Source organism: Podarcis muralis, chromosome 5 (assembly GCF_964188315.1).
Source record: "Podarcis muralis chromosome 5, rPodMur119.hap1.1, whole genome shotgun sequence".
Taxonomy (NCBI): domain Eukaryota; kingdom Metazoa; phylum Chordata; class Lepidosauria; order Squamata; family Lacertidae; genus Podarcis; species Podarcis muralis.
The window spans coordinates 63030913-63044722 of NC_135659.1; the positions used below are offsets into that span (position 1 = coordinate 63030913).

Genomic DNA, 13810 nt, shown 5'->3' on the forward strand with positions numbered 1-13810 from the left:
GTCTCTTAACCAGGGTCTCCCAGCTTTTGAGGCCCCTACCCACAATTAAAATTTGAAAATGATGAGTCAACATACAAATACAAATTAACCAACCTCATTCAACAATCAAAACCTGCTTCCTTGCTTTCTTCAGTTTCAGAGCAAGAAATCCACCTGAGGCCCATGTCAAGCAGCTGCTTCTTACCCCACTCCCACATTTCAATTTCGATATTTGTACCCCGCCCATCTGACTGGGTTGCCCCTGCTACTGTGGGCGCCTTCCAACATATATTAAAACATAATAAAACATTAGACGTTAAAAGGCTTCCTTATACAGGCCTGCATTCAGATGTCTTCTAAAGGTTATATAGTTACTCATCTCCTTGACATCTGAAGGGAGGGCATTCCACAGGATGGGTGCCACTACTAAGAAGGCAAAAACCTGCTACCGTGCACACATATTCAAGAAGTCCCTCAAGTAGCTGCCTGCCAACTGCTCCATGTGATTGGCAGACAGCAAAGCAAACAACAGTTTCTGCACTTTCTCTCCCACCCCAACACACATTCTCAAAAGCTTCTGAAGTAGTTGTCTGATATAGCTGACAGGCAACAAAACAAATTAAGTTTCCGGTTTATGAGAATCTAAATGGTTTGCATAATCCTCAAGTATTTCATATCTAAATGGTTTGCATAATCCTCAAGTATTTCATTTTAAAATGATATTTGCAACTTTAGTATTTTAAAAGGAAGTTCTTACCACAGCAAAAAACAATTATGATTTGAGATTGAGTCATGTAAAGTCAACATCTATTCTTTTAAACCCGTGTGGTTTCTTAATATAGTATTAATTTTTGAAGTGCCCGTCGAGTATACTGTATTTTTTGCCCTATACGGCACACCGGCCCATAGGGCGCACCTAGTTTTTTTTTTGGGGGGGGGAATAAAGAGGAAAAAAATATTCCCCCCCCCAAGCTTCCCCCGACCCCAGCCCTCAGAACAGGCTGCTATCCTGAGACGGAGCACACCCCGGGCTTCGGGGAGCTCTCTGCAAGCCTGGGGAGTGCACGCTGCTCAGTGCACCCCAGGCTTCGGGATGCAGGCTGCTATCCGCAAGCCTGGGGAGCCCGCGGGAATTCCCGCCGGGCTCCCAAGGCTTGCAGATAGCTTCCTGAAGCCTGGAGAGCGAGAAAGCCTCGCGAAAGCCTGCATTCGCCCCATAGGACGCACACACATTTCCCCTTCATTTTTGGAGGGGGGAAAGTGCGTCCTATAGGGCGAAAAATACGGTATATGGTGTGTGTGTGAAAATGATTTAAGTAAACATATCCATCCTTTCTGTTTTGTATTTCTAAGGTCCACAACATTTTATCTAAATAAATATACTCTCCTTGTAGATAATAAATTGATATTCTCACAACCTTGCTATGGGGGCTGTTTTGAAATTTTAAAGGAAATGCAATATACTTTTTTTATTAAACCAGAGCTACCAAATATTGTTAACAAAAAATGTATTAATTTCCCCTTTTTTGCTGAATATCCAGACAAGGTCAAGTTACAGTATCTGAATGCTTAATCTACCTAGGCATTGGTGTTCACTCTGTTCTGAATGGGGTTGCCCAGCCCACACATGAGGCATGGTGAAGCCAATCCTAATCTGAATTGAAGTTTAGTGAGACTGCTTTTCCTGCAGAAAGTGGCTGGTTCTAAGACCACTTAAAAGAAAAGTGTGCTTGTCAAAACATGCATTTGACCCTTAGTGGCTGTTCCTTTAGGTGATTATACTAAAGTTGCACAATTATAAATGGTGAAAAAATTATAGCAACCCAATACATAAAGTGAGTCTAAACATTTCTTTTTAAATGATAATATATATTACTCCAGCTATTGGGTTAGCCAATGGTAAACATAGCCCTTGGACCAAAAAGGGGTTGGCCACTCCTGAGCTAGATTAATGATTTAGGAGAGAATAATTTTTAATAAGTTTCATCATAAAATACCCCATTCTCAAGAGAGCAGAAATGTAAATATTCTAGTTTTTAAGGAGTTCTGCTTTTTAATTTTACTTTTCACTTTCAGTTATGTGTGCCAATCCAGTAGTTCCGGATGGAATAAAATTAAGTGGATTTAGAGATTCCTACACCTATGGCAGCAGTATTACATTTGAATGTAAAATTGGATACTTCTTAATCGGCAGTTATTTTATTCGCTGTGAGGAGAATGGTTCTTGGGTCCCTGAAGTGCCATCCTGCAAAAAGAGTAAGGCTTTGAAAAAAGCACTGGATTAGAATATATTTTTCTCTTTCCACAATAAAAAGCCATTTATACATAGGGAACTGACATGTTTAAAAAGGAGTAAAGAATGTTGGCCACCAAGGTGTATTTTTGTGTTATATCTCACAAAGTTCAGAGAACCTATTTAGCTTTAATTGCTTAGTATAATAATGGTTCACTAATGCAGAAGAAGGGGCAGCCCAAATTTGAAAAGACATTTGATAGTTTTGCATGTGTTTACTCCAGTGGGGAAGACAGAAAGTAAAATCATAGTAGGAAGTAGTGTCTGGAGTTCACCAGTGCTAGGAGGAGAAAATGAAGGAATCCAAGGCAGAAGGTAATCAAAAGGTGGAATCCAAAGAGGCTGCTGTATGGAGCTGCAAGTTCAGCTCAGTTAAGTTACAAGCAGCAAAGGCAAGGTTGGGGCTGTGCGCGTAATCATAGGACTGCTAGAGTGGCAGCGACAACCTCACTGGTGCACCTGTGCAGCTCTGAGTTTGCTGCTGCCCCAGTGCTAGCCAGGTAAGCAAGAATGATGCTGGTGTTCAGCATCTGCCCCATCACATGAACCGTTGCTAGACTTATAGAAGTCAGTTGGCCAATAACCTGATATAGTGGGCCCACCATCCGTTTGTTGATACTATACCAAACTTCAAGCAGTGTGATCGACAGAGTCTGCACAGCTCTAGCAGAGTCATCGAGCAGAATGTCAGGTTCTTCCTGCTTTCCAGTAGTCAGCCTTTTCCAGAGTTCCCAGTTCAGAAAACTCTTTGCTCAGACAGTTCAGTTCAAATTATATAAACTGTTTAATGTCTCATGACACAAGACAAAAATAAACACACTAGCTACATAAAGTCTAAGAGATGCTGCTGCATCATGAACTAATCTATAATTCAGTTCTTGTGGTTTTAGAAATAAATCTTGTAAAGACCCAAGTTTAGAGAGATCCACTAGCACTTTACCATGCTAGCTCACCATGCTATGTTATCGCCATATAGCATGTTACCTTCAGCTTGACTGCTGATAACTTGGAAGTACCTCACATTCAGCCAGTGCTGGTGAATCCAACCTTGGCTTTATACCCACCACAGCAGTGTATACACATTCCTTAGAGAAAGGGAGGGTGGATGATTCCCTACTCCTGGCCTAGGACCTACACCTTCCCAAGTGCAATATTTTAAAGAAGTCCATTGAAATCTAGCTTACACAGAGATTTTGTAGCTTCACTCATCACATAGATGTTAGTCATTTGTTTCTGAAAGGGTAACTCTTATCCAGTTTGCCTAATAGCATTTGTTTTACAAGCATGCCCAATGTGTGACTGCACAGAAAACATTTCAAGAACAAAAGTTTAAGAATAATTCAACTTTTCTCCTGTTGTGTTCAAAAGAATAGGGTTTGCATGACTTGCCATGACGTAATTGGTGTTAAACTGTTTTGTGCCTTCTTACAGAGCTCAAAAACAGGGCCGTCTTAAGCATATACAGTGCTGGGGTGCAAAGATCCGCCTGGCGCTCCTAGGTTGCCCAGAGTTGTCAACCTTTTTTAAGGGGGGGACCCCAAAGTTGTTAAGGAAATAGTTGTTTACCTTTAGAACAGTTGTGGGATGCAGGGACTCAAAGCACCAACCAACGGGGGTGCCAGCGCCCCATGCACAGGGGTGTACAAAGGTGGGTGGGGGTTCCATGCTGGGGATGATGACAAAATGTTGGGTGGCACAGTCACTGGGCTGTCCGCCCGCTGCCTCCACACACCCCTGCTGCATGGCGGCTAACTGTTTTGGCTGCGCATGCAGTACCTGGAGCGCCATGAAACGTTGTGGCCGCTGCGTGGCGCATCCTGTTGCATGCGCCAAGCTGCGAGTTCCTTTGCTGGCTTTTCCGCTGTCGGCGCATGTTCCCAGTGCCTCCCAATATGGGGTGCCAGTGCAGAATGACGGGGAATGCAAGCGGCAGCAGAGGAAACATCTCCGGACAGGATCCGCATGCTCCTATTCGTCAGGATTTGTTGTTGCCGTCGGCGTGTGGCAGATCCCGTCTGGAGATACCGCTTGCATTCCCCATTGTTCTGCACTGGCACCCCACGTTGGGTGGTGCTGGGAGTGTGCGCCAACAGTGGGAAAGCCAGCAAAGGAACCCGCGGCTTGGCGCATGCAACAGGATGCACCGCGCCATGCCCACGGTACCTGGCGCTCCGGGCGCGGCACTGAAACAGCGGCCATGCAGCTGGGGGAAGAGTTGACAGCTGAGCGGAGCAGAACCTGTCGGAGCGCCGCAGGCTCTTCTGCTGCGGGCTGCTCGGTGCAAGTTTGGGAGCAAGCGTTGGAGTCCAGCTGTTGGCGGCTCTTCCCCGGACTCCAACACGGCCCCAGACTCTTGGTCTGGCACCCCTGAAAGCCTGGCGCCCGGGTGCCATGCACCCCTAGCGCCAATGGTTAGGACAGCCTGCTCAAAAATCCAGGTACCTGACACAATGGCGACATCTTGAATCTTGTGACAGATTGTATGCTATTAGTCTTGCATTTATATCTTCCAGTTTTATTTTTCTTGTTACAGTTTATCCGGAAAATTGTGGTGCTCCAGTAATGCCCAAAGGGAGTGTGTATCCATTGCAATCTGAATACAAAATTGGAGATACCGTCACAGTTTACTGCCATCCAAACCATTCTTTTTTTGATGAAACCACAAAGATGACTGTAAAATGCATAGGCTACAATCAGTGGGAACCTTCTATACAACCATGTTTCTGTATGTATATAAATCCATATATAAATGTTCCTTTTAAAGCCATACTCAAGACAGATATTTCCCATTATCTACAGATAAATCACAGATGGGCAGACACACCCACACCATTATATGTGGTCTTGACATCTTCTGAAGCTGCTTCATTCTTCTAGCAGTTTTTTTGTTTACTTTTTTGTTCATTATTACATTTATACTCCACCTTTCTTCCATAGAGATCAGGGTGGTGTACATAGGTCTATGTCTCCCAATTTTATCTGTACATCAACAGTGGAATGCTGTTCGGGCCAAGAGACAGTAAATGGCCCAAGGTCACCTAGGTAGCTTCATGGCTTACTGTGGATTTGAACCTGGCCCTTGTCTAATCCCCCCCCCGCCCCCCCCAAGGTATCTTAAGTACAATTTGACAGACTTCTGTCATGTGTATTTATGTGAATGCTTTTACTTGCTTTCCAGAACATTGGCTGCATTGGTCTATTGGACTAAAAATGATATATTTTAATCCCAATTACAGTTGATATTTTTATTTTAGTGGTATGCTAGCTGCTGTGTGCACCTCATCATATCCTGTCCCTGATTAGAGATTCAGTTCTGGGTTCCTTTGCATGAAAGTTAGTATTGAATGTGGCTTACATGAATGTGGCTGGCCGTGGGATTGCCCAACTTCCATATATGAGCTTTCTTCTTGCCAATACCTAGAATTTTAGTCTTTGCAGTAATAATAGGTGCTGTTTCACACAAAACTTAGTTGCTCAGTAACTTCCATATTCCAATTAATGTGGTGGAGATAACTGCAATAGCATCAGCATGCAGAAGGCCTGAAATTGAAGTATTCCAAACCACTCAGTTCTTGTACAATGTTTTTAATATAAAAACAAATCTTTAGTGAAAAAATCCATTGGAGTGATAGAGCAAAAGCTGCAACTTTGGAATCCTTTCATTTTGCACAGTGCAAGAATGGGACGGGATTAGAACCATGACAAATAGGCCAGGGTTGCAGAGTTGACCATTGGAAGAAGTAAAAGAGAAGGTACAATACTGTGGCTGTGAACTGGATTGCACCCTCTCTTAACCTTTTCCAGGGATCTACAAACTAGCTATCAATATCTAATAGGATGCATCACACCAAGCTTTGCAAACATGACCAAAAAATCTTCCTTTTAGCCCCATCCCAGGAGAAAGAAGTAACAATGCCACCTGGATGATGAATGAATGTTCACTTAGAACAGAGAGACAGAGCTGGGTGTCATCTGCTTATTGTTGACACTTCACTCCAGATCTCCTAATGGCAGCTCCCAGACACTTCTGACAAATGTAAAATAGCACAATATTATACATAATAACAGGAAGTTTTCTTAACTTTTTGTATAGAACATTCTGCATTTTGCAAAATCAAGTTGCACAAGTATGATTTCCCCCCCTATTTTTTGTGCAGTTTAGTACTGCTTTATACTATTTTTAATAGTTTTTTTGTGTTTTCAGCTAGAACATCACCAGACACTACTGAACTCTATATCCGTAATGGAAGAATAATCTATGGGGAGAAAGAATACTACAACATTGGAGATGAAGTTACTATTCAATGTGATATTGGCTATATTTTGATCGGATCACCTAAGATTAATTACATCGGTGGGAAGCAATGGTTGCCTAATATTCCAACTTGTGATCTGAGTAAGCATTATATTTCTGAAAATACTGTTATAAATGCTAAATCTCTGACTGGTGAGAGATTTGGGGGTTCAAATGCATACCTCTAAGATGGTGGTACCTGCAAAAACATACATGGTTTTATTTACACATGCATACATACTTGTCATCAGTTAACTGGAACTGTGTTAACATTCTGGTCTCTGCCCATGGGTACAGCATCCATCTCATCTCCAAGCTTAGACATATCAGGGTGCTTCTCAAGAAGGATACCGGCCCCTGTCTTGCAGCTTTTGAGCAGGATACAGGAGACAACAATGATATCCATATCTAGCAAGGTATAGAGGGACCTCCACCTTAACTTTAAATGGCCAAAGCCTTTTCACAGGTAGCCAAGCTGAACTGTGGTAGTAGCTGAAGGTACAGTCCATGCCTATCCATGTAGACCTGTAGGAAGACATCAGCTACGGTTTGAAGGTGAATGCCTGAATGGTGAAGTTGAGGGGGCACATGGAAAAATCACTGACAAGCACCACTAGGCCAGGGAAGACTGGACCAGCCTCTGGCTTGTCAGCAAGGGCGGGACATCCGGAAGATATCTATACCATGTTTTCTCCCAACAACACAGACATTGACATCCATAAAGTGGCCCTTGGTGTTCACAACCTCTTGAAGAACCATGCTGTAGAAGTACTTTTGGTTGTAGAACTCTGGACTGCAACCCTCTAGAGCAAAATGTGGATATGGAATGAATCCTGGGCACCACTAGTCCATGGGAAGTCAAGCTTCCAGAAGTCTTTGAGAATTTTTATTCTGCCTCTTACTTTTATAACATCTTTCAGGTAATATTTGTTTAGTACCTAGTCAGTGTCTCTTAAGATCTTGCAAGCTGAATTTACCCACCCCAAAGGTGATATTCAGGGGCAAACAACCTTCTCTGAAGGCTATATTGTAAATTGTCAGCACTAGGCACTTCTGAACAGGCACTGCTCTTTGCATCCTAATTTCCTGGTGCTGGATCACAAGGTGTTATCTCTTTAGTCAGAATGTAGAATTTTGACGTGGTCGTTTGAAACATGACATAGAAACTAGTGTTGTCCCTGTTGTTGGGATACTGCCAGGGAGACAAAGGCCATCATGCTCCCACGTTGACTCCGGACGATCCATCAACCTCCTGTAGAAACGCAGTATCAGTCAATTAGCGACACAAGCCTCAGAAACATCTGTCCACATTCCAAGGACTGGTGCACGCCCTTTCGCAGAGTTCGCACAACGAAAGATGCACTCAGGAGAGCATTATTTACAACTTTATTCAGCGTTGGTCAGAACAAAGAAAAACATGACTGACTGCCTGTGTGTCAAGGCACAGAGAGAGAAACAACAGCTATATACAAAACAGAAACTTCCTGTGAACAGGAAATACACAGGCTGTGACTCACAACAGCCTGTCCCCTTTTAAGGTGGAATGGAAATATCCTAACAGTCCCAACCGTTACCATCCAGCATGGATAGCCAGATCAGGAATGTCTACTGCATTGGGCTAAATTCGGTGTTCAGATGGTTACTCATTAATGATGCAGCAGCCATGGTGACACATTTTGCACTCAGTTAAAACTGATGCTTTTAGGGTATTGACACATGTATATTTGTATGCATGGATATTTAGTTTAAATGAAAATTTAATATCCAGTTGTATGTGGAATTGGGTCTTGTTAGTGGCTGAATTGTCCACTCACAAACCCCAAGACCCAATAAAATTATCAGAAATGGTATTTACAGACTAAAACACATTCAGAGTGGAAACGGTTGAGGTGCAACTATTTACAGACATTTGAAGAAATGCTTTATACTTCACAACACACCTTCATGGAGGCTCTTTTAAGAAAATGGAAATGGGCATTTGTCTCTTAACCAGGGTCTCCCAGCTTTTGCGGCCCCTACCCACAATTAAAATTTGAAAATGATGAGTCAACATACAAATACAAATTAACCAACCTCATTCAACAATCAAAACCTGCTTCCTTGCTTTCTTCAGTTTCAGAGCAAGAAATCCACCTGAGGCCCATGTCAAGCAGCTGCTTCTTACCCCACTCCCACATTTCAATTTCGATATTTGTACCCCGCCCATCTGACTGGGTTGCCCCTGCTACTGTGGGCGCCTTCCAACATATATTAAAACATAATAAAACATTAGACGTTAAAAGGCTTCCTTATACAGGCCTGCATTCAGATGTCTTCTAAAGGTTATATAGTTACTCATCTCCTTGACATCTGAAGGGAGGGCATTCCACAGGATGGGTGCCACTACTAAGAAGGCAAAAACCTGCTACCGTGCACACATATTCAAGAAGTCCCTCAAGTAGCTGCCTGCCAACTGCTCCATGTGATTGGCAGACAGCAAAGCAAACAACAGTTTCTGCACTTCCTCTCCCACCCCAACACACATTCTCAAAAGCTTCTGAAGTAGTTGTCTGATATAGCTGACAGACAACAAAACAAATTAAGTTTCCGGTTTATGAGAATCTAAATGGTTTGCATAATCCTCAAGTATTTCATTTTAAAATGATATTTGCAACTTTAGTATTTTAAAAGGAAGTTCTTACCACAGCAAAAAACAATTATGATTTGAGATTGAGTCATGTAAAGTCAACATCTATTCTTTTAAACCCGTGTGGTTTCTTAATATAGTATAAATTTTTGAAGTGCCCGTCGAGTATACCGTATTTTTTGCCCTATACGGCGCACCGGCCCATAGGATGCACCTAGTTTTTTTTGGGGGGGGGGGGAATAAAGAGAAAAAAAATATTCCCCCCCCCCTGAGCTTCCCCTGACCCCAGCCCTCAGAACAGGCTGCTATCCTGAGACGGAGCACACCCCGGGCTTCGGGGAGCTCTCTGCAAGCCTGGGGAGCCCGGCGGGAGTTCCTGCCAGGCTCCCCAGGCTTGCGGATATCTGCCCGAAGCCCGGGGCGTGCTGCTCAGTGCGCCCCAGGCTTCGGGATGCAGGCTGCTATCCGCAAGCCTAGGGAGCCCGCAGGAACTCCCGCCAGGCTCCCAAGGCTTGCAGATCGCTTCCTGAAGCCTGGAGAGCGAGAGGGGTCGGTGCGCACCGACCCCTCTCACTCTCCAGGCTTCAGCGAAAGCCTGCATTCGCCCCATAGGACGCACACACATTTCCCCTTCATTTTTGGAGGGGGAAAAGTGCGTCCTATAGGGCGAAAAGTACGGTATATGGTGTGTGTGTGAAAATGATTTAAGTAAACATATCCACCAGCTCTGATACAAAATGCACCTTGAGCTGCAGTACTTCAGTTTATAAGCCATTTCAGATGTGGTTGCCAGTCCGAATGAGTAGCCTTTCTATAATTAGTCTTGCAAGGTTTTATTTTGAGACGTTTGCTTATTAGAACCATTTCCCCCTCTTTTCTAGGTGTTTTCCTGAGACTACTTATAGCTGGTATGTAATTTCTTGAAAATGAATGGGGGAAACATGGCGATGCATTATAGTTTTTTACATACCGATATTTTATACAATTTAATATGCAAAAAATATGAAATGATATAAAACATTGCTATGTGAAAAATGGCAATAATATTATGGGGTCATAGAAAGCTGGGCACTATGCAGCCAGAGATAAGTATTTTGAAGTTTCATTGTAGAGATTTAAGAAATTGGGCCTTAAAAGTGCTTACAGTCAGTTGATGATTCTAGATGTTTTCCCTATTTTTTTTTCCTAAATAGGAGTTTCTTTTTGTTGCACTGACTCTGGATTATTCAAGGACTGTTTGTGTGTGTTTACATATAAACACACACACACTTTATTCCAAACATTTACAAAGCACCAATAGTGTGCACAATTTTTCATATTTCCAAAGCTTGGCATCAATGCTCAAATCTTTGCTCATCATTTGTCTAATCTCCTCTGTGGGTTGAGATACATCTTTAAACTCAGTGGAGTTTACTTCCAAGTACAGTTCGTATTTCCCCCCTATGGAAGCAATCCAAATAAATTTGCTGGCAAGTTTTACCTTAACATTCCAAGAGGTAGAATCATTTTCATAATAATCCTGTCTGTGAAACTGTAATTTTATAATTTTGGCATCATAGTTATTTCAGATAGGTTCCCATAACAAAACAACAAAGACAACAAATCACCCATCTTTACACCCTAATAATAAGTGGTTTGGTCTTAGAATGACTTGTGACCACCAAATGACAGTTTAATGTATTTTATTGTTAAGTACATTCAAGTGTGAACTGTTTATTAGTAATATTTGCAGAGCATTTTCTATGCTGTTTTTAATTATGCGTCATTTTATTGACCTTTTGTGGGGTTTTTTACTAGAATGGTGGTGTGTGTTTCTTCTTCTTTTTTAGCAAGCATATTACCTATATTGATCCTGACACTTAAATGGGCTTATAAGAAATGTTCACAATCAAGGTAAAAGTTTTCTTATCACCAAACTCCTATTTTCCTTTCTGTTTTGCATTTCTAAGGTCCACAACATTTTATCTAAATAAATATACTCTCCTTGTAGATAATAAATTGATATTCTCACAACCTTGCTATGGGGGCTGTTTTGAAATTTTAAAGGAAATGCAATATACTTTTTTTATTAAACCAGAGCTACCAAATATTGTTAACAAAAAATGTATTAATTTTCCCTTTTTTTGCTGAATATCCAGACAAGGTCAAGTTACAGTATCTGAATGCTTCATCTACCTAGGCATTGGTGTTCACTCTGTTCTGAATGGGGTTGCCCAGCCCACACATGAGGCATGGTGAAGCCAATTGGTGCCAATGCTGGTGCTGTTTTTCCACCGGCAGGAGGTCAGGCAACACTTCTTATTGCACCTCAAGTGGCGAAATGGGACACATGGCTCCTGGTTGCAGGCCGGGGTTGCCCCTTGTTTCAGCATTGTCACTGGTTGTTCCTTTTGTCAAGTTGTGGGCAAACATATCAGACGACACAGCGATTCTTCCAAAGCAGCTCTTTATTTGTAAGCTGGAACAGAACTGAACTGAGGAGCTCAGTCAGCCTGCTTATATAGAGCTCCAGAACAATGTAACTGTTGCCATTTTCTAAAACTATCCAATCACTGAACGTCACTTTCGATCCTTCATTTGCATAACTATCTACAGTATCCCCCTGCTGGCCCAGGGTGAGAACTTCAGTACATAACACCTTTGGATAGTGGAAACTTTGGTCCTCCAAATGTTTATAGACTTCAAGTCCTATCAGGCCCAGCTAGAATAGCTAGCAGTTTCTCACCCTACAGTGCTTCAGAAACTGCAATGCCTCCAAGCCCATTTCTACCCACAATTCCAAATTGTTTTAAGCTTGTTCACATCTTGGGACCAGGTACAAAAGGATGATCCTGTCTGTACATGGTCCTGTCCATACACAAATTTCTGAAGTGGAGGCCGTTTTCTGAGTTTCATCACTATCTGAGGTCTCATGGATACTGGAGAAAGGATTTTCTCCAGAATGAAGGCTTAGCTGACGTGTTCATTGATATAATTTTGATGCCAGGTGATTTAAATAATAATAATCCCAAGACTTAATCAAATTTACTCTGCCACTTCTGTTCTCCGACAGGCTACCAAAAGAGAACAATGTGGCACATGAATGACGTCACAGAAGTCACTAATGTTGTCACTTGGGCAGTAGCAGGAAATAAAGGAGAGGCAGAAACAGAGCAAGAATACCAGATAGAAAGCAGACGTCTGGAGGAAAACCAAACCAGTCTTCTCCAGTGGGTAGTTTTCAGTAACAGAGCCAAGGGACAGTGTATGAGGCAGATTTGACATAATCTTCACAACATGAAGAGCCAATCAGTGGAGGCAACTGGGTAGAATCATCTTATTATTCTCTTTCTTTTCCTTCTCCTTCTTTTGACCCATCTTTCCTTCCCCTTCTTAGGCCCTTTACTTACATGTTACAGGACAGTCAGAACTCTGTTGAGGAACTCAGCAAAAACCACTGTACCAACTGTACAGGTAGGATCTCATAGTGCTGCATCCCACAGTAAACCTTTGTGTGAACTGCCCCTTTCTCCTGCTGATTGAGCATAATATTCCTGACAGGTATATGCTACAACATGTAGTTTTATGAAGAAAGCAACAAAGGCACATACTATGCAATAGTCCCTTCTGAAATTGCAAGATTTTGAATCTAGGGCAATAATCACCTTAAAAATAAAATAACAGTATCAGTGAAACACTGCTCAGTTTGATCTACTTTTCTTCCTTTAAAATGTGTCCACCTTTTGTTTCTTTAAAACCTACTTTTTTCATCTTTTGCTAATAGTGCCTTATTCTTGTCATTTAGTAAAAAACACACATGCAAGGAAGTATGACAGTTCACAAATTACAGTATCTTTTAAACCTAATTTACTCAGGTAAAGGTAAGTGCCTGGTTCAGATTCTATGGAAACTTAGATGCAGTTGCACATAGTTAAATCCTCACCAACATTATTTAAAAAAAAAGACTACTTCAGAAAGGGTATTTTAGGAGAAGGAAGGAAAGAAGTGGATTCCCTTGCGCACTAATTCTTTAAAACAGGCCTAAAAAGTGAACACGTGTGAAATAGGAACAGATATGAAGCTGAGAAGCAGCAGGCTTTGGGGAAAGTTAAACACCCTTTAACTCTTTATGAAAATCTAAAGCTGAGGTTGCTGACATAGTGCCCTTGGTTTACATATTGTCTACATTTTTTATATTCACCTCTTTCTTAAATTTATGAATTCCTTCATGCAAATATATCATAAAGCTGAATAATTTGCATTCTTCACTTACAGTCTCTGATAAGGACATAAAAACTGCATTCTTGAGATCCCTGAAGTCCAGCATTTTATCTCTAGGAGCAGCTGGCTCAGAAACATAGTATGATGATCTTATCCATTCCCATTTTTGTCCACAGTATCTGTACACAAGAATTCTTTGTGATCTCTGTGCAGTCCTTCATATGGGTTCTGTGTCTGCATAGGGTAGCATTTGGAACCTTCTAGGATAGGTTTCCCTAACTTCATGCCCCCCAAATACTTTGGGACTGCAAATCCCATAATCCCTGAGGATTGGTCATGCTCGCTAGATCTGATTGCAGTTGAGATGCAGTTGAGATTTCCCTTCAGCTCACCTTATCAAGCAGTATGCCCTGTTTTC

At 42.0% G+C, this 13810-nt stretch overlaps 1 protein-coding gene across 1 annotated transcript in view; it reads left to right on the forward strand.

The window, feature by feature from the left end:
* LOC114599341 (zona pellucida sperm-binding protein 3 receptor-like) overlaps positions 1-13177 on the forward strand; it is a 35039-nt gene extending 21862 nt beyond the window's left edge. Inside the window, exons 4-9 of the mRNA XM_028734437.2 lie at positions 2056-2235; positions 4806-4997; positions 6477-6668; positions 10074-10100; positions 11022-11085; positions 12245-13177. Coding sequence (XP_028590270.2) covers positions 2056-2235; positions 4806-4997; positions 6477-6668; positions 10074-10100; positions 11022-11085; positions 12245-12278 — 689 coding nt within the window. The 3' untranslated portion in view covers positions 12279-13177. The remainder of the gene's footprint in view (positions 1-2055; positions 2236-4805; positions 4998-6476; positions 6669-10073; positions 10101-11021; positions 11086-12244) is intronic.
* Positions 13178-13810: the final 633 nt, after the last annotated feature.